General features: G+C 32.9%; 1 protein-coding gene across 2 annotated transcripts; it reads right to left on the bottom strand.

The window, feature by feature from the left end:
* Positions 1 to 17,294: 17,294 nt before the first annotated feature.
* LOC133304005 (protein disulfide-isomerase-like) lies at positions 17,295 to 21,498 on the bottom strand. Of its 2 annotated transcripts, none has more exons than XM_061503975.1 (11): positions 21,268 to 21,498; positions 20,862 to 20,892; positions 20,481 to 20,768; positions 20,215 to 20,403; positions 19,999 to 20,124; positions 19,578 to 19,715; positions 19,375 to 19,494; positions 19,079 to 19,196; positions 18,097 to 18,209; positions 17,671 to 17,863; positions 17,295 to 17,580 (listed from the first exon to the last, which is right to left on the bottom strand). In XM_061503975.1, exons 1-10 carry the CDS (start codon positions 21,444 to 21,446, stop codon positions 17,675 to 17,677), a joined length of 1,491 nt encoding a protein of 496 aa, XP_061359959.1. In that variant the 5' UTR covers positions 21,447 to 21,498; the 3' UTR covers positions 17,295 to 17,580; positions 17,671 to 17,674. The 2 variants fall into 2 exon arrangements, with proteins under 2 accessions (XP_061359959.1, XP_061359958.1); XM_061503974.1 differs by having other exon boundaries at positions 17,295 to 17,566.
* Between the last annotated feature and the right edge of the window lie 681 nt (positions 21,499 to 22,179).

The following is a 22,179-nucleotide window of genomic DNA, read 5'->3' as shown; positions in this document are numbered from 1 at the left end:
TTATCTAATTTGGTGATACTCCATTAGAAATTTGAAGCCGTACTCCAAGATTAATAATACTTTTAACAGTAAATACCATTTTCGGTCATCAGCAATTTTTACGATGCCCGCTTTAGTCCCTAGCAAATAAAAAGGCTATTCGTGGTCCCTAAGAAATTCAAAATGGATCCATTTTAGTTCTTTTGAGGGACTAATGTGGGTCTTTTTTGAATTTGTGAGGACCACGATTTCAACTAAATGAGTTCATTTTGAATTTCTCAGGAACCACGAATAGCCTTTTTATTTTCTAGGGACTAAAGCGAACATCGAGAAATTTGCTGAGGACCAAAAAAGATATTTACTCTACTTTTAATATAAATATGCATCACCCCTTTGTAAAATATCGATAATTGATTGATAGGATTTCTGTTACTCAATCAATTATTTTTTCCTTGACTGTGATAATTTCTCTAATGTATTGCATGCATCGGCTAGTATCTTCAATATTCGAGTACTAAAACATATCAAGAGGATATTTCCTACAATTCCATATTGTTTATTGCATAAATATCGATAATCAAATAATTACACTCCCAAAATTTCGAGTTATTGGTTGTCAATAAATCAAACCTCACTAGTTGGTAAATCAAAGAATAAAAACTAGTTAATTACCTATTTATAATAAACTCGGGATTAAAAGCAATAATGTAACTATAGTTAACTAGAGATTTGATACCTTATGACAAAAATACAACCTTAATAAAATTTCTCTGTAATCCTTTCAATGTGAATATTAATTCACACAAATATTTTATAATGATTCGGATAAACCATTTCATAAAATATTGCATTCTAAATAAAGCACCCAATTTTATTTAGCAGTTGTAAACTTGTTCATCAATTGTGAGAACCTATTATTATATCCTCCATGAGCGTATCCAAATGATCATATACTCCACAATTGATCTGGACATTTATGTTTGTGAATTGTGTTCACATAAATAATAAAAAATACCTCATTTGTAAAATTTAGAAAAAGATTATATTGTTACTTTATCTTACTCTAAGAGTATAATGAACATAATATCTCTTACTCGCTTAATGTAAGTTTGAGATTCTCCTAAGACCCAAAGAAGTAACATAACTCTCTAATACAAATTCAAGCAAACTTTTGGTGAAAGGGTTTAACAAGGTTAACCTCTGATGTTATCTTGGTTTAGTATAAACCTCATAGCTTGAGGTCGATTTTCTTGTGTCAATATCCCACCAAAAATCTGAGTCCGTGTAACTTACAGTCTCAAGACTCCAACTAGAATATACTAGCATATAATTTCTTGTTCTCTGTAAATATACTTTAGCATATGCTTAACGGCTATCCAACATTCCTTTCTAGGGTTGGATTGATACTAGCTCACTACTCCTATTGTGTGACACATATCTAGCTTGGTGCAAAAATGACATACATAAGACTACATATTGTCGAAGTATAGTCATTCTACTTATGCATTATTTCTGCTCAGGAGTCTTTTGGAGAATATTCCTTAGAAAGATAAATTTTATGTCTGAGGAATGTGATTCCCCTCTTAGAATTCTTCATGTTGAATATGACAATAAATTTGTCAATGTAAACAACCTAAGATAATGTCAATAATTTATTCTTCCAGTCTCGTAAAAATTTTATATCAATAATATGATTGGCTTCCTCGTATCCTTCATATCAAAATTCTTTATTTTTCTTTGTTGTAAGATGGTTTTTGTGCAAAATCGTGATTCGTATATGGATTTAAGGAGAACTTCAATTTGCATAGAGAACCGACTTTAAAAAAAGAGAAAAGAACAGATATTATATTTATAAGTGAAATATTGTAGAAAACAAATTTATTTTAATAGTCTACATTTAATTTTAGGGCATCGTGCACATGTTAAATACAATTTCTTGGAATTATCATGCATTTTTTTTAATCTTTTTATTTTATTTTACACTATTTATATTCAATATTAATTAATCATGCGTATTTTTCTTATAATTCAATTATTTTTAATTTATATTTTAAAATTTTATCTAAATTTAAAATTATTTATGCATTGTTACCAGAAAAAACATATTTATGCATTACGCGAGTTATTTACTAATTTCAATATAAAATCTTGATTTATTCAAAATCTTAATCCGCATTTAACAATTAGATGGTGCAATTTTTATTCTTCTTTTTTGTCCTAACGTTGTAAAATAATAAATACATTATTATTTGATTTACATATATATATATATGACTTAATTAAATATTTCTTATAAATATAATTGTTTATTTAATAACTCTAGATAGATGCACATTAAACTCTACTCATTTCGTCTACTGTTTTCCCCCAACACCCCCCGGTGCGCCCCTTTTCCCCTTTTGTTAACTTGTTTTATAACAAATGAACGTTTGCTTAGGGCTATATAGTCTAACATTTGGGCATGATGCCCTCTAATGAATAGAAGTATTGGCCCAATGCTAAAACTACCCGTTAGCTCAACACAATCAATCATCTCTTAATGATAATTAAGTTGCAAAGTTGATAATTACATAGCAACCAGCCAACTAGTATAGTTATCCGTGCAAACACGAGTAAATAAAATGTTCAGAATCAAAATTAAATTAAATTAGTAAAACATTAAATAATAATAAGAGATTAAATATATATATATATATATATATATATTAATTTTATTAAATAAAAATATTTATATTAGTAAATATAATTAAAAATATGAACAAATGTATTATGAATGAAAGTATTAATTAATAAATTAATAAAGAATTATAATATGAGTGAATTATAAATGAATAAATAAAAATATTTAATAAAAATAGGATTTGATCGAATGTAAATCAGAATACATTTCTCATAAAAATTGACAACATTTTGTCCATTGACATCTTTCTACTCAATTGGTGTAATTCAATTGGCAATACAAGCCAAATAGATGGGGAGAGATCGAACTTGAGATCAATTTCTACTAAATATATTTTTGGAGAATTAATATTCAAAGAATTAAAATTTATAAGAATACAGAAGATTAATTTGTCTCAAATAAATAATTAGGTCTGTATAAAAAAAATACACCTTTCTAAACTTATTTAGTAATTAGACATAAATGTTACTTGTCTTTCACCAAAAACAAAAAGTTACTTGTCATTTCAAATGTTACGCCTTTTTTAAAATGTTTTTATTTGCATATAATATAAATATTCACCATGTAATTTCATTAAAAGTTTTGCTCTCATTTAGTGGATACGTTTGTCATTATAATTTATAGGGACAAATGTTTATAATGACAAATGTTTTTCATACATACATAAAAATGTGTAGAGTTCATACGTGGGACCATATGAAAAGAAGAGAAAAAAAAATTGACCCCACACACTTTAATATATAGTAGAGATAAATTTATCTCCTCAAGCATAAAAAATATTATCCCATTCATTGATCATTTCCTTTTCTTGCAGCACCAGACTATTATAAATACCCATCATAAGGTCTTGAGGCTTTGGAGAGTGAAAACTCCTGTGTTTTGAGACATTGTTGCATTAATTAATTCACATATTACTTACCTGTTTGGTTGATTCTGCTTATTGCAGCTCATGGCTAAAGGCGGCATCACCAAAGCAAACATGTTGCTTCTCCGGTAAATTCTCATTAACATATAATTAGTCTCTTAATGATCAATACAAAGGCATTAGCATGAGCTTTTCACATGAAATACTGCATTAAGTGCACCAAAGGGGTCATGTTTCATTTCATGTTAGCAGTTTAATTAATTGTTTTTTCATGTGTTATTTAACATGCATGATGCATGACAATAATTCATTTATCTATTTGAATGCGAGATTGTACGAATGCTAATTGATTAGCAAGAAATCTTTGACAGCCAAGGCCCTTTTTCACATTTTCAATTGTTATCAAACTTCAAAGAGAAAGTTCTAACAGATCATAACAAACGAAATGTCAAGTTCATGCAGGGGAGCTAAGAAAGAAAAAATTGGGCTCAGCAAGTTCTCAAGCACTGTTCAAACTGCTGCAGGAAGCTCCGGAGGAGTTTCAAAGAGTGGTGGGAAAATAGAGGATTCAGCATGTTGGGTTCCACACCCACGCACAGGAATTTACTACCCAAAAGGCCAAGAGTGGGTGATGGATGATGTTCCAAAGGGTGCAGCTAGTTTCACTCGCACTTGCTGGTTCAGAAATGTTGATGGTGTGGACAATCCCATTACCCAACCTTGATGCTCCACAACATTACCATAATATGTATCAATAGTTAAATAAGAACAATTCTGCTGCAAAAGTAGCAATTGTGACATTTTAAGCATGAATAATAGTTAACTGTATCACAATTCACAACAAAGTTTATTAAGCTTGCTCCTTCTTTTTATTAAGTATTTTCTCATTTGCTTCTCTTTATTAAGCATCTGATAAAGAAGCCAACATCAATTACAAAAATAAGTTGGATAATATTTTAAGTTTTCCTAATGGAATAATATGACAGCCAGGTTTGTTGAGCAGCATGAATTAACCTTTTGTTGCACCATTGAATCGGGTGATTGTTTTTCCATTGAATCGAATATGAGCTCTTACAGAAAAAGTGTTTTCAATCATGAAGCATTCATGCCAAATGCAAATGTTTATTCGAATTCCAGTGTTATATGATAGTTGATAAACAGTTGCTTTCATTATTGCACTGTCTTAAAAAAATAAGACATCATCGTACGTGAGGCCCGACTTTAGCATGATAAAGATGATTAACTTGTTGCCCTGTCATCTTAATGGCGCATCTGTACCTATGTACACAATCATTTTTGTCACGTGAAATTACTATACAAGTATCTCTCCCTCGATGGATTAAAAGAGAAGCTAGCAACCCAAAGTTTGAACATGATTTTTTTTTTTTAAATAAAATTATTTTGAATATAAATTTTTGAAAACTGGTTTTGAGAGTAGAAGAACAATAAAAGTTATTTGAATATAGTTGTATTTAAAGTTATAAAGAATTTGTATTTATTTACAAGAATGTTATTAATGAACTTTTATCATTATAAGACTGCTATTTCTAAATAAAAAAAAAATTAATTATAAGACTGCTACTGCAAAATAATTTAAAATTAAAAAGAAGTTAAATTTGTTTATGAAAGTATCATTAATGAATCCTTATAATTAAAAAAATTGTCACCGCAAAAATAATAAAATCAAAAAATAATTTTTGAGAACATCTCTAACTTGTTCTCCTTTTTAAGTTTTAAAAACTCAAAAAAAAATGATAAATAATCATTTTCAAAAAAGTTTTTTATTTTTTATTCTAAAAATTAAGAAACTATTTTAAAAACAAAAAAAATCAAACATGTCTTTTATTTCTATATTATAATAGAAATTTTCAAGTATGTACTCCTCTAATTTTATAATTTCATTTTTAGCAATTTAAGACGTGATTGTTTGAGTTAGTAAAAATTGGAAGGCAGAAAACTTAGGTTTTTTTTTTTTTTTTTGCAAATTCTTCATAAAACAAAATTTGAAAATGTAATACAACCTGATAGGATAGCGGATCCTATTTGGATATCTCAGGCAAAAATCAAAAGAACAATGGAAAACAAGAGAGAAAAGAAATTCGAGAATCTGTATATTTCAATTGAATACCTCAGAATAACATGCAAGTCCCTTTCTATAGGACACGCATCTTGCTAACCGTGTAACTGCCTTCTACAATTGCCACATAAGCAACAGACTACTAAAGGTTCATATTACACATTGCTAAGGACTCACACAATACACTTGCTAACTATAATAGTCTATTCAGTAATATTGGGTCATCTTGGGCTGATTACACAATGTAATCCTTAGCCCAAGATGGTGCTCCAGCTCTTCTTTTTAATTTGGGCCCTTCACACGTATCATTGGCCCTTGCTGCAATAAGAACCTTGTCCTCAAGGTTCAGCTGAGGTAATGGAAATTCTGGATAAAACATGAGAAGATCATCTTCATACTCCCATGTAGCATCTTCAGGAAGTGAGCTGGTCCATTGAATAAGCCACTGTCTGTGTTGCTCTGGTCCTACTGGAATAACCCGGGACATAACAGCAGCCAATGGGATCTGGACTGGTTGGTTCTCCTTGGTAAGTTCAGGTAATGGGACGGCAGTAGTGGAACTATCCCCTTTAAACGGTTTGAGCACTGAGATGTGGAAAGAAGAGTGGATGCGACAACTGTCAGGTAGCCCAACTTGGTAAGCTACAGGACTTAGCACTCGAACAATAGGATAGGGGCCAAAATATCGCTTGGAAAGTTTCTGACACTGTCTCTTAGCTAGAGTGATTTGCCTATAAGGCTGCAACTTCACCAACACCAAATCACCTACTGATAAAATAACATCCTTCCTGTGCTTATCAGATTGAACTTTCATTCTATTTTGAGCACCTTGCAGCTGATGCTTAAGGTACCTCAGCAAGTCATCCCTATGACTTAAAGTGGCATCAACAGCCTCGACACGCACTGACCCTTTACTGTAGGATGGAATCATAGATGGAACTTTTCCATACAAGGCTTGAAAAGAGGTCATTCCAATTGAAGAATGGACAGCTGTGTTATAATGGTACTCAGCCCATCCCAAATACAATGCCCATTTATGATTTTCCTCATGACAAAATGCTCTAAGGTACTGCTCCAAGTAACGGTTGGTGACCTCCGATTGTCCATCTGTTTGGGGATGGTAGGAAGTGCTAGTCCTCAACTTAGTACCACTGTTCTTGAACAGTTGAGTCCAAAAATGGCTCAAAAAGATTGAATCTCTGTCAGAGACTATGGTATTAGGGAAACCATGCAATTTGATCACCATATCACAAAACAATGAAGCTACTTTGGTAGCAGTGTAAGGAGTAGCCAAAGCACCAAAATGCGCAAACTTTGTTAAACGGTCTACTACCACTAGTATTACATTGAATCCTTTAGACCAAGGTAAACCAGTGATGAAGTCCATAGTCAAGTCTTCAAAGACTCCATCAGGAACAGGTAAGGGTTGGAGCAGCCCCAAAGGAGGGGAAGTGGTATTTTTGATCATTTGACAAGTAGAACACTTAGCAACATAGTCCTGAACATCTTTCCTCATAGTCTTCCAATAAAAGGAAGCAGACAGCCGGAGGAATGTTCGAGTAATTCCAGCATGACCTCCTGTCAAAGTGGAATGTGCTTCCTGTAGGATAAGATTTTTCAAAGCAGAAGTTACACCAAGCAAATAACGATTTTTATGGTACAAGATACCATTCCTATCAGTTATATCAGCATTGGTCAACTCATTATTCTGCAGTTTCACTCGAATATCCTTCAACGCAGGATCAGAGTCATTTTCAGCTCTAATCTGATCGATTAAAGGAAATGTGACTTCAGTCAGCAGGGTGAAATTCATACCCGCAGGTTCCTCTTCAAAGCATCTAGATAAGGAATCAGCCACTACATTAGTTGTGCCTGGCTTATACTCAATGGTGAAATCATATCCCATAAGTTTGTAGGCATATTTCTGCTGTTCATTAGTTTGCACAGTTTGCGTGAGCAACTCCTTCAAGCTTCTGTGATCTGTGCGAATTATAAACTTAGAACCTAGCAGATAGTGTCTCCACTTCTTAACAGCTTCGGTCAAAGCATACAACTCCCTGACATATGTGGAAGCAACCTGCATCCTTGGCCCAAGTTTTTTGCTGAAAAAGGCTATAGGATGATTCTGTTGTTTCAGAACAGCTCATATTCCTATAGCTGAAGCATCGGTCTCAACAATAAAAGGAGAGGAAAAATCAGGAAGAATCAAGATTGGAGTCTCTGTCATTGCCTTTTTGAGAACTTCAAAAGCCGTAGCAGCCTCTTCTGACCAGAAAAATGCATCCTTCTTCATCATGTCTGTGAGAGGAGAGGCAATAGAAGCATAATGCCTAATAAACCTTCGATAGTAACCTGTGAGACCAATAAATCCCCTCAATTGTTTGATGGTTTTTGGTAGGGGCCAGTTTTGCATTGCCTCAATTTTTTTTTGGTCAGCCTTCACACCAGAACCCGAAACCAAGTGGCCTAAATACTCCACTTCGTTCAATGCAAAGGAGCACTTGCTGACTTTAACCATGAAGAGATTTTCCTGCAAACAACTTAAAGTTAAGACAAGGTGATTATAATGATCCCCCATTGATCCACTATATATAAGGATATCATCAAAGAAAACAATGATGAACTTGCGGAGATAAGGTCTAAACATGTGATTCATGGCTGCCTGGAAGGTGGAGGGTGCATTGGTTAAACCAAATGGCATTACCAAGAACTCATAATGCCCCTCATGAGTTCTAAATGCGGTTTTGGATGTATCCTCAGGAACTAGTAAAATCTGATGATAGCCACTCCTCAAATCAAGCTTGGTAAACACCCTTGCTCCTTGAAGTTCATCCAATAACTCATCTATGGTAGGGATGGGGAAACGGTCCTTGATTGTAATATTGTTCAAAGCCCTATAGTCAATGCACATTCGCCAAGAATTATCATGTTTTTTAACCAGCAAGACAGGAGAAGAAAAGGGACTTCTACTTTCCCTAATGAAGCCAGAAGCCAATAAGTCTGAAACTTGCTTTTCAATTTCCTCCTTTTGATGGTGAGCATATCGATATGGCCTCACATTGACTGGTTGAGCTCCTGCAACTAAATGTATTGCATGATCACAATTCCTCGAAGGTGGCAGCCCTTGAGGTAATTGAAAAACTGGTTGAAACTGTAACGAAATCTCCCACACAGCAACAGGAATTTTATCCTTCAAGGACAACAATTCAGGTACAATATCAGGAACCAACTGCATCATTTCACCTGTGAATGTTAAACATTGTGGTACAACAGTTTTCTCCTTTCGACCAATGAAGTCTCCATGCAAAATCACCCTTTTGTCATGATACACAAACTCCATAGACAACTCAGAATAGTCATGAATGACCCTGCCCAAATTACTCAGCCAAGAAATACCCAGAATCACTTCAAATCCAGACAAATTGATAACCCACAGATCAACACAGAAACTATAACCTTGGATCACCAATGGCACATTCAAACATTTCCTATCACACACTAGGAACTCCCCATTACCCATAAAAACACGCATTCTAGGAACTTTTATAGTAGACAAACCTGCAGCATCCACTAGTTGTTTCTGGATAAAATTGTGAGAACTTCCAGAGTCGATAAGAATGGCAATGAACTGACCTTTGAATGTAACCCGAAACTGAAGGGCTCGAGGATTCATTTCTCCTTTTAAAGAATGTAAGGCAGCTTCATGACTATCTTCGTGTGCTACCTCAGGTTGCCACACAATCTGTTCCTCAGGTTCCTCTAATTGATCATCAACGTCACCCACCAACAAGAAAAGTTTGGCAGGACACTTATGGCGAGAATTCCACTTCTCATCACAAGTGTAGCACAATCCTAACTCCCTCCTTTTGCGTAAATCTTCAGTACTCAATTTCTTAAAAGGAACATTAGATGGTAGAGCAGGTAAGGCAGGTTTGTCACTCGGTAATATGGCAGTCAGTGGTTTGGGTTGCTCCACTGTATAAGAGCTCTTAACAAAGCTCTTCTTACTACCTGCATATGTAAAAGAAGATCTTAACTCCACGAAATAAGCATCATAAGTAAGTGATAGCTGCATTGCCTGGTGAAGAGTGATGGGGGAATGGAGCTGAATAGCTCTTCGTAAATCTGGAAGTAAACCAGATACAAAGAAGCTCATTAAAATTTCGTCAGAAAAATCAGTGACCTGATTGATCAAGGCCTCGAAATTTTTAATATAATCATTCAAGCTTCCTTCCTGTGTGAGCTTCGAAAGAACACCCCTCAAATCGGTATATGCCGTGCCACCAAATCGCTGTCGAATTGCCAGTTTTAATTGCTCCCAGATTGAACAGAACCACCATTGAATAACCACTGAAACCAAGGACCTGCTAGTCCTTCCATGCGCATTCCCGCCAATTTCACCTTCATCGAATCAGGAACTTGTTGCAGACCAAAATAAAGCTCCGTGCGGAAGATCCAACTATTCGGATCTGTTCCGTTGAAGAGTGGCAACTCCATTCGAATAGACTTCATAAACGAACGGGGATCGTCAGTACCAAATCGCGGATGTGATGTTCCGCCCAAATCGTGCACAGAAACAGAAGGAGCACCATGTGCATGAGCCGTGGATCCAACCACCGCTGCATGTATTTCTTGCATTTGCACAGAGAGACTGAGAAATTGATTCTGGTGTTCGTTGAAACGTTGTTCAACCCTAGCTTGCATGTCCTCCAAACTACGATCGATACGAGTCTGGAACGCAGTAAATTCATCCGCCAGATCCTGAACACGCATAATGAAATCTTATTGAATTTCAAAGAGATGAAAGCACCAATGATAGGATAGCGGATCCTATTTGGATATCTCAGGCAAAAATCAAAAGAACAATGGAAAACAAGAGAGAAAAGAAATTCGAGAATCTGTATATTTCAATTGAATACCTCAGAATAACATGCAAGTCCCTTTCTATAGGACACGCATCTTGCTAACCGTGTAACTGCCTTCTACAATTGCCACATAAGCAAAAGACTACTAAAGGTTCATATTACACATTGCTAAGGACTCACACAATACACTTGCTAACTATAATAGACTATTCAGTAATATTGGGTCATCTTGGGCTGATTACACAATGTAATCCTTAGCCCAAGATGGTGCTCCAGCTCTTCTTTTTAATTTGGGCCCTTCACACGTATCACAACCACAGTTAATAAAATTGGACTGGACAAGCTCGTCAAATCAATAGAACTAGATATTAGGTTAGGTCAACTGTGAAGTAACAAATTGGCTTGAAGATCGGTCGATGAACTTTATATGAGTTTAACTCGTTTTTGGAGTTTTACACAAATATTACGGAGTTGTTCGAATATATACTGTGACAAAGAATATATGCAATATTGTACTATAAAAAAAGGAATATAAACCCCCAAGGGTAGCTCAGTTGGCAGCTGAGCTCCCAAGGGATTTCTTGGTGCAGGGTTCAAACCCTGCGTTAAGCAGTTTCTTGGAAAATCTTTGGGGGTCAGAGGATAAGCCAAAAATCTTCGGTTGGGGGGTTAGTCTCGTCCTTTCTCCGGTTGCGAAGCTTAGTGCACTTACTGTTACAATGAGGGGCTAGCCCAAACGGGCCGTACCCCGAGGACATGGTACCCGGAGAAGGTTGAATGGGGATACCTCCTGGCAATGTACAAAAAAATATATATATATATATATATATATATGCAATAATGTACAAAAAAACAATAAGTAAAACTCTTTTATTAGCCAACTCATAATTTTGGCTACTCTTATAATCTTTTTTCTTTGGTAAAAATATTAGAGAAAAAAAGTTATCTCATTTAATTAAATATTAAGGATATATGTATTAAAACTTAAAAGAAATGATAAGGATATATTAACAAGCTTTAGTAAAACTTATTATCGACAAAATTTAAATTTAAATTGATATTTACGTATAACTTATTAGTTAAAATATTATAAGGTAATATTTATAAGGGTTCGTTTTTTTACAGTCAATGTAGATGAGCTATCTGCATTAAGCAAAAAATAACGTCATTTTGAGGTGAAAATGAATGTATATTTGTAATTATAATTCATTTTTGGATTATAATAGTTTATTTCATTATAATTTTTTATTTTTCAACCCAAAACGACGTCGTTTGGGGAGTGAATGTAGATAACTTATCTACATTCACTATATAAAGCCTATTTATAAAGGTTTTAATGTTTCTACATTGAATGTAGATAAGTTATCTACATTCACTCCTAAAACGACGTAGTTTTGAGTTGAAAAATTAAAAATTATAAAGAAAAAGACTATTATACCCCTAAAATAAATTACAATTACAAAAATATTTTGATTTCCGTCTCAATAAGACATCATTTTGGGCTCAGTGTAGATAACTTATTAAAATTGACTGCAGAAAAAATGAACCCATTTATAAATGACTTATCAATAAAAATCTTCTCATAAAAATCATACATAAGAATAGAACTTTAAAATAAAAATAATTAATTATACTAATTGAGCTAAACTTTATTGTCAATCTTATACATAGGTATGTCGTTAAAGTTAATTGAAGTATTTTACTCTTTATCAAGCAATAATATATGGGGAATAATTAAAATTAAATTAAATCAACAATGATGAAATCACACCACTCGTGTTGATATATAAGTGAAAATTAGAAAGTCACTAGGGTTAGCTTAGTGGTGATGGGATATTGATAGTTATATAATAGGTTGTGTGTTCATTTCTTTAAATGTATCCAAAAAAATAGACATTCTCTACGAGCTCATTTGTTTACCAAAAAAAAAAAAGTGAAAATAAGACCAAATGATGGTAGTTCAGTTGGTGCTAGGAAATTGAGCAGGTGTAGGTAAGAGCATGTGTTCGATCCTTCACGGTATCATTTTTGAAAGAGGTTTAAAACTTTAATTGTGGGACTTTTCCCGAATCGGATTAGTTACGAAGCGAAGAACAAATTGAAATATCTCAAAAAAAAAAAATTAAAAATAAGAACAAACATTTCCATCTCAACCTATTTTTACTTCCCCACATACCAACTCGATCAAACCTTTTTTTTTTTTGGGTGACATACTTTTGGGAATCTAACCTCACAGGATTGGCTTAGGGGGTGGGGAATACAGGCACCCATTATATGTGATTAAAAGCATTGGAATATATTCGATATTACTTTCTTTCTTTTTTGGAATACCGAAATTACTTTCTCAACATGAAGTCATGTCACAATAAATTTTTTAAAGTGAGGTATTGAAGAATTTTTCCTATTTTTGACTGGAAGAGGGGGAAGCTTCAACTAAATGGTGTAGAAAGTAATTAAGACTGATAAACAACAGCAAATCGCAATACCAAAGCGTGTGCATGTTCTCTTCATCGATTAATAATTTAAATAAACTTTACTTTCAAAATATCTTATTTATGATAGAATAAACTTTCTATTATTAATTTCTTGATATTCGAGTTTCCTCTTTTTAATGGCTAGCAAATACTTATGTTTTGAGGTATACTATTTTCGTACTAAAATATTATATTATGAGCAATGCCTTTTATCATGAAAAGTATTCTTGAATATGATACTAATACATGTGGTGGCTAATAACTAAGATGCTAGCGGGGGGAATTCTAAATTCAAATGTGCAGAACGTATGTGGCAATCGACGGACAAATTTTCAATACTTCATTTCGTTTACTTTGATTCGTTTACTTTTTTTTATTTTTTTTTTAACACATGATTCGTTTACTTATTATCATCAAAATACTTATGAATGCCGAATTTTTAAAATTCAGCTAGAATTAAAAATATATATATTAAAGGAAAAGTAAATGTTTAGAATTGAAAATAATAAAAGAGAATTTGAAATTAAAATAAAACAACACGTGTCATAGCAAAAAAAAATAAAACATTCTAAAATAAAAGTATTAAAATTTAAATAAAAAATGATGAATTATATAAACACCACCTGCTACACCGGTTATTCAGCTGCTCCAATTAAATCAGGCTCATATAACAAAAAATGATATCGTCATTATCATCACGTTAAAAGATTACAATTATACAAAGGTAAATTAATGGTTATAATTTTATAACTACTTATTTTAACATTTTTTTTTCTCTTTTATTATCATTGATCCACTTTTGCATGATTATAATTTCTTACATAACATAATCATATAATTTTTCACATAAGAGAATCCAGATCGAAATTAAGTAAAATAATGAGGACTGCAAAATTCTTTCTATTAAAATTTTAATAATTATTTTTAAGTGGTATATGGATTTGTACACAACTGCCGACTAATGGTATTTACGAAAATTGTGCAAAATTTTCCTTTCCCTAGAAATGTGCTCCCAAAGTAATCAAAACTTTCGTTGAGCTAGCAGTTGGTTTGCAGGACAACGATCCATTTACGTTTTTTCATCTTAATTATTGAAATGTCACGTTTTATGAAACGCTATCAGCAAAAATAGGTCTTTTTTGTTATATGTCCAGCGCCAAAGGTTCAGAAGCACGGACACGACTTTTTTTAAAAAATTTGTATGGGCATACTCTGACACGTTTTGACACGTGTTTGATATGTGGCTAATATTTTAGGATACTCGGTTAATTCTTCGACACGCAGTCAACTTTTTTTGACATACGATCAAAGCTCCGACATTTTTTTTCTTTTTTATTCTTAATTTTATTTTATTAATTTAATATAAAAAAAATTATAAATTAATTTTTTTCCGTTATGAAATTTGACATGAAAAATTAACAAAATACCGAAAATTATTTTTGTTTATATTTATGTTATGAAATTTAAATATTTGATTAGTTATATGACTTATTATGGACTCTTATATGTATTAAATATAAATTATATTATATATATTAAAATTTTTATTTAATATCAAAACGTGTCTCAACGTGTCGAAATATAACATTTTTTAAAATTAACATATCGATGTGTAATGTTATGTCTCATATTCTGTATCGATATCTGTGCCTCTTAAGCTAAAGGCATGTCCAAGTTCAGGACCAGTCACTAGGGTCAGCTGGTCGTTTGCCCAATTTTTTATAAAATTAATCGTCTCCCTCTTTTCTCTCTCTCCATTCGTTATTTAATCGGTTGATATTTGATTTAGTTTTAAAACACTGCATTGAATGTTGTATGGTATTCAAAAAGTTAGTGATAAAGGTGCATTTTGTAGTATTTGTTGATTCTTATTTTTATCATAAATATTTAAAATTTTATTCTATTTTTTTTGGGCAACATTTATGATTTTATTAAGTAAATTGACGAATAATATATAATTAAAAATTTACCTTAAATATCTATTGAAATATTAAGGTGCTGAATTTTTTTTGATTCATCATATTTGTCAATTAAAATTGTTGTACACATTTAATAAGGTTTAGATGATCTTCATTAAAAAATATATAGTTATATTTATTTAAAATGTCTTTTTTTAAATATCAAAAATATATTTTATTACTTTTTATTTTATAAAAATATTAAATATAATATTATAATTTTAATAATAATTAATATATTTTTTATTTTTTAAAATCACATGTATTGCTTAAAAAATTGCTTCATCCGAAATTATTAAATGATATCTGTTAACAATAGAGGATGCTAATTTGGAATAGCAAACTGAATTACTAAACTAAGAGACATAGGTTGCAGCGCAGACTCAACTTTCAGGGAATCGAATCTAACACCGAAGCAACCTTAAATCTAACACCAAAGTAACCAGTGAATTGATTAGTGATTGACGCTATACGTAGTGGCGGAGCCCGACAAAAGTTTAATCCTTTGAAAAAAAATTAGTGAATGCCAGCTATGGAGGAAGTCATTGAAAGAGCTGTTATTTTTATAATTTTATAAAGGGAAATAATTTTTTTATATTCTAAGAAAATAATTATCTTATATTATAAAAATAAAATTGCAAGTAAGATCCATAAGTAAGATAAGAGAGACAAAAAGAAGGGAGACTCATTCATTTTGTGTGTGTAAGAAATTTAATTATTTCATATAAAATAAAATAAATATAACCTTTTTATAAATAAGAAATCAACTATTTTTGAAAACTAATGCTGAGGCACTTGCTTGCAGGTTTTAAGGTGACTCCGCCACTATTTATAGGACAAAATGTTGCTCACTAGTCTTATCAAATCTTAAAAAGAAGAGCATATTTTGTTGGAATTCGCTGTGTTAATTTAGCATTCAATAAAAGGGTTTTATAAGAGTTATATCGTAGGAAAAATGATTGTGTAATGTTATAGAGGTTTTTTTTGCATGTCTTAATTTTTTTTTTTCTTTTGCTTTAAAAAATGTGGGCTCCACAAAATGTTGTGTGTGTAGAAAAAATTTTCGTATCATGTTAAAGGACAAACTAAAACCCCTCAATAAAATGATACTTATCAACAATTTAAGAGCACGGGGATTATGATATGCGAGGAGTTCTGAGTTATGAAGTATTCATACTTCAAAAATTTTGATGTGTCGTGTTTAATTTTTCGACACTAACCGACACTTTTCGACACTTCAATACTCATTGCAAATACTCAAAGAAAAATTAAAGGTTACGTTGCGTTGCATTTTGAGTTTCAACTATTAGATTCGTTAAATTACGATTACAATTTTATTGAGTTTAATATAAACATTTGGGATATATTATATCTCTTTGCAAACTTGATGGGTATTATAAGTTTAACTTTATTTTTTTTATTAAATTATTGAATACTAAATATAATATACACTATATAAATTAAAAATATTTTATAATATCAAAACGTGTTCTAACGTATTAAAATTTAATATTTTTTAAAATTAACATATCAGAGTATCGTATCATGTCATATTCCGTACCCGTGTCGATCTCGATGCAACATAATTCTAGGCATCTACTCCGGTGAGTAACATTACACCCCAAATATGGAGAGAAGTGGGAGACTATTATTTTTTATTTTTTTAATTATGCAAAGGATCCGCGGGTCCCGTTGACAGGTCATGGACCTTTTAGCTCTATCAGTTCAAGACACGTTTTTTCTTATAACAGGTCATGGATTGGACACGAGCGGGGGAAAAAAAAAAAAAAAAAACCACTGGAGCGTGATATTTCGATAATTATGATGAAAAAATGTGACAAATGAGTTCTTATGCCGCTGGTTTGCAATGTGCAGGTACTTTCACGTTATTAGTTGGATTTGGCAACGAAAGATCAATGGAAGGGTTATTGGTTACCTTTTGTCGTTGTGTTGGTTACCGCTAGCTGTGTATCCCAAAATTGTACCTTCAGCCAGCAAACGGTTCAAGCAATACCCATTAACAAACAATTTGATTTTAACATTCAAACACGTTTGGTCGACATTGTTTTTAATGTAACACGCGGTCAAGATAATTTGCATAGCTAAGATCGAAAAAGACAAGCATACCAAACATGGTGGATGCAACAATTTCTTGCTTTCCCTCAACGTCAATTCTCGCGTTGCGTATAGAAGGCTGTCATTATTTTCAAAGTTTACCATCCATTCCTGTATTGCCTATGCATACTGTTTGTTCATATTCAACATTAGATTTGTGCACTATCTTCTTCTGTATGATTGATATGCTTACCCCAACTGTTAGATATTATTATGCTGGTTTAGAGATTATTTCATATTCAAAGAGGTACCGAAACAACCTCGTGGGAGAAATACTGGAAACTATATTGGTGATATAAAACCATCTATAACTCAGGATCCGAGGTATTTTACAGCCACAACTTTTCCAGTATTAAAATCTATATTCCGCCAAACAAAACTCCCATTTATTCAGTAAAACATACATTAAGAGGAAAACAAACAGATAAAAGGTAAGCAACGGAAGATAGATTAGCACTAAGATTAACTAACTATTGATTCTGGGATACAAAGAGATGTAGACCCGACATGTAACAGTGTGTCTATATCCCCTCAGAGAGGAACTGCTCCTTTCCTGCAAAGTTGAGACTAAATCAAAATATGAATGAGAAGATTTGGAAGTTTTTCTTATGTAGCATTAAAATGAGATTGTGCAACTAATGATATGCAGACAGTTACCTTTTCAAAGCTCATCTTTTCCTTGTTCTTCCTGAGCAGGTTTATCCCGGTTCTTTTCAATGAATTCTATGATATCTTCCTTGGTCCTACCGCCATCGTATTGTGATATCTTTCCACTTGCTGACCTAAAGTACACGGTTGGATAACCTTGCACATCAAAGGTTTCACTTGGGATATCGTTGGCAGTTGCATCCTGGAAAGTGATACAAATGATGTGCAGAAGAAAGTTTAGCAAAAAAGTATAACATGATAATTTCATTAAAAATGAATTTCTTAAAAGTCTGCACAAACTCAGTCCGATTCATCGTTGGGTTATTATTTTTGTACCACATGGCTTTCGGTATAGTTGTCAAAGTTACTTCCATCATCGATTGAGACAATATACCAGCATAATTATCAAAGAAAAAAACTAGACACGTTTCTTACCAGTTTTGCAATGATGACATCAGCATCACTTTGATATGAGATAGCAACTTCTTCCAAGATTGGAGCCAACTGTTTGCAATGACCACACCAAGGAGCATAAAACTCCAGCAAAACTGCAAGGTGTTGGTGTATGATAAAGGAAAACTACTAATTAACACTAGTGATGTATATGAGAGATTAAAATTATTGTGTATATTTGCTGCTATACATAATCACAGATTCATAATGGAATAAGAAGGACATGTGAGTTGGCAGGTAAAATTAATTCTATACATAACAGATAGATAACAACATCGGAAGGACATGTTTAATTAAAATAGCAATGAAAGTAGGGGCAAAATTTAATTTTGTACGCAAACATATAACATATAAATTATGTCAGTTTAACTGATGACTACGCTAAGACCTAGAGATAATATAAGCCAAGAAGATACACAAAACACATTACGGAAACAATAAATAAGGTTTGCCACAATCAACCAGCTACTTTCAGTCAAGAGAACTCATGATCACAAGCTAAAAAAAATCAAGAAACAACATTGGCTACTTTGTTGACACACTCTATTTTACTAAAATCTTTAGTTTTTAAAGGAATAACAAAATAATTTTTTGTTGAACTTTCTTTTAATTATATAAACCAGAGATCTTCCTTTAATGTTATTTTAAATTTAGTTTTGATTAAAAAGATTAAAAAGTCTTTTCCTTTATACTTTGCAACCAATGATAATAGCAATGGATTCACAGCATTAACAATACACAGAAAGGGAAAATTGCTTAGTCCTAGAAATGTGATGAAATCACATCTATCAGCTATATGTAATGGTTGATATTCATTATCTAATCATCTCAATTGGACTGTAATGCTCTTTCACATGCAAGGAACAAAAACACTTTCAAAACATGATATTTAATTCGAGCACAATGAATGCCAAAATCTGTCTAATAATTCAATGAATGAAACTAGATTAAAAAAAAAAATTACCATTCTTCCCTGAGTTGAAAACTATATCCTGAAGACTGTCCCCAACTACCACTTTAACAGCTTCATTGTTAGCTTCAGGAATAGGTTCAGACTTCACATATGGTGCAACATTTCCCTCCTGAAAATTTCAAAAAAACAAGGTGATAAAAATTACAATCTTCAAGACAAAATAACAGCTATAATAAATATTTTAAAATTAATGAGCTTACATGACCAATATATCCTAAATACTAGGAACAAAGAAACCAAATTAAAGCAGGTAAAGGCTATAAGCTACAAAGAGAAATGAGTATAACCTTGTATGCCTTCAACCAAGTTGGAAGGTGATCAGGTTCCAAATTGGGTTTAAAAAATTTCTTCCCATCATTATGTTGTATGATAATTAGAGGTACTTGATCTTCCTTTAGTCCAAAATACTGCCAAGACAATCCATTCATAATGTCAAATATTGATATTAAGCAAAGAGTAATAACAGAATGTTAAATATTTTGATACAAACCTGGAAGGCACCTTGACTAGACTCAACATCTCCCACCAGAAAGCTTACGCCCTGTTGTCTATATTGCTCAGCAGCTTCACGGTATTTTGATTTGAAAGATTCAGCACCTTCGGCAGTGAAGTTGATGAACAACATTGCCTACAAATTTCAAAACCTTAATTTAGGTTTCTGGGACACAGGATAAAATGGGGAGAAAACCAAAGCAAAGGAAATAATAATGTTTAGAAACAGGAAATCTCATAAAAGCAAGCAAATTTTGGAAAATGATATGAAGTTCAGAATAGTAAAACCCATGGGAAGGACACTAACAGAAGGTGGGACTCGGTTACAAAAATAAAAATAGAGCTACAACAGTGTGATAAAGATGAATCCTCCAGTTTAGTAACGAAGTGACAAAATTGACATAGATAGCATATTTTACCTTTGCATTGGGACTATTAAAGAATTTGGAAACAAAAGGGTGATTGCTTGGTTCATTGTTGAAGACAGTCACAACGGGGACACTAGATTCTTCAACAAATTTCTCTAGAGCTTCCCCATGGAAATCCTACAAGCATGAAACATATACACAACCTAATAAGAAAAAAACACTAAAATATGCAAGATTGAACAATCAATCTGCAGAACTCAACACTACCTGGGAGTCAACAAAAAGCTCGTCAAATGGCTTGAGTAACCTAACTATGGGCCCAGTCACTGATGATTCTCCCCTTGGAAGGTGTTTGGCATCCAAAGTGTGGCCGAAGTCATAGTCAGAACGCAGCTTCTCTGCTAATGCAGTAAAGTTATCATACTCCTCCCCAGCAAATTTCGGAAAAACTCCAATCTGAAAACATCAGAAAAATAAGCTTACATGCCAATCTGTATTCAAACATAGCAAAAGTAAAATGGTTCGTCACTTACAATAACAACTTTATTTTCATCAATAAAAGCACTAGCATCGTCAACAGATTTAATTTCAGTTGATGCAGGACCACTTTGTTTCTTCAAATAGTCAACAATACCATCAGCTTCACGGGGACCTTTGTATTCTTGAACATTCTTTCCCCCATTTCTCAGAATCTTAATTGTTGGGAATCCCCTAACATCATATTCTGATGCAAGGTCTCTGTTCTTCTCTTCATTCGCATCAACTTTAGCCAAAACAAGTGGAGTATCATGACTACTCAAGATAGAAGCAGCTTTTTCATACTGCAGAAAAAAAACAGATGGAAAATCAGCATTTGCATAATCTTACCAGGTGAACTTAAACGAAACCCCAAAATAAAATGTGAAACAAATTACCTCCGGAGCAAGCTTCTTACAGTGACCACACCTAAAAAGATAAAAACCAAAATAAAAATTATATGAAAACTGCAATGCACTAATATCAATAACAATTCATCCATACTAATCAGGCGCATGCAGCAAATTTCCCAGCTAAAACCAAAATTTTGACCATTTTTAAAATGTTAAATCTAGAAAACGATTTCACTAATCGTTGAAATGAATACACAATATAAAAAAAAAATTAAAATTATACCAAAATAAGTGTAAAATATTGATATAAATCTAAAAATACGAAATGCTAACAAGACATTAGCAAAAGTAAGATCTACATCGCAGTAGCAACAAATGAGACAGATCAGTACAACTAAATATCAAACAAAACAAAAAAAGAACAGAAACAAAAGGAAGAATCGAAGCATACCAAGGTGCGTAGAACTCGACGACGATGAAATTGTGCTTGCTGACAGTGTCGGAGAAGTTGGAGTGATCCAAGGTGAGGACGAATTCCTTGGCATCCGCCGATTCATCTGCGGAGATCTGAAACACAAGAAGAGAGAGCGAGAACACGAAGAGAAAGCAAATCGAAACCCTACCAGCCATCGTACCTCTGAAAAAGTTTTGAAATATGTGGGTTTCGGAAATGTTCAGAAGAGGGGGGTTTGTAGGAATGTAGCGTGTGTGTGTGTGTGAGAGAGAGTAGAAATACAACGAGGAAAACATAAGCGCATGACACGGCAGCGATCGTTTCTTTGATATTTTTGACTTTTCTATACTCCCTCGAATACGGAATAACGAATCTACTCTCCCCACGTGGGCTCTTTGTCTTACGTGGCTCAACCTCATTGGATTACTCTTGTCACATAAACGTTTTCTGTTTTTAAATTTTTGTTGTTTTTCTTTTTGGTAAATTTTGGTATTTAATATTTTCTTTTTTTAACGGCGCGGGGCGTAGCAAAACAGGTTTCTTATATAATGGGACTTAAAAATAAGGAGATAATTTGGGATATTTAGACTATACTTTGAAGGGCGTTTATCGCGTGTAGCTGAAGTGTATGGTAATTGGTAGACGTAGTCCAACAAATGATACATTCAAATGATTTATATGGCCCGTTGGTGATTTGATTAAGGAAAGGGATTGATGGATTTGATAAATTGGTGGAAAACAAATTTAAAAAAGAGAAGGATTCAAGTGTGATAACAAACATCATATGACGTTAAAAAAAAAAAAAATTGAAGCGTGATAGCAAACATCATATGAAGTTATGAAGTTGTTGGTCGAGTTCATCCGTCAATGCATTGGTTTAGAAGTGAGCCAAAGGAAGGAAAAGTTGAA

The sequence above is a fragment of the Gastrolobium bilobum genome, unplaced genomic scaffold, assembly GCF_033153095.1.
Source record: "Gastrolobium bilobum isolate Gb01-03AN ecotype WA unplaced genomic scaffold, APGP_CSIRO_Gbil_v1 utg22478, whole genome shotgun sequence".
NCBI lineage: Eukaryota > Viridiplantae > Streptophyta > Magnoliopsida > Fabales > Fabaceae > Gastrolobium > Gastrolobium bilobum.
This window is presented reverse-complemented; position numbering and strand designations above follow the sequence as displayed.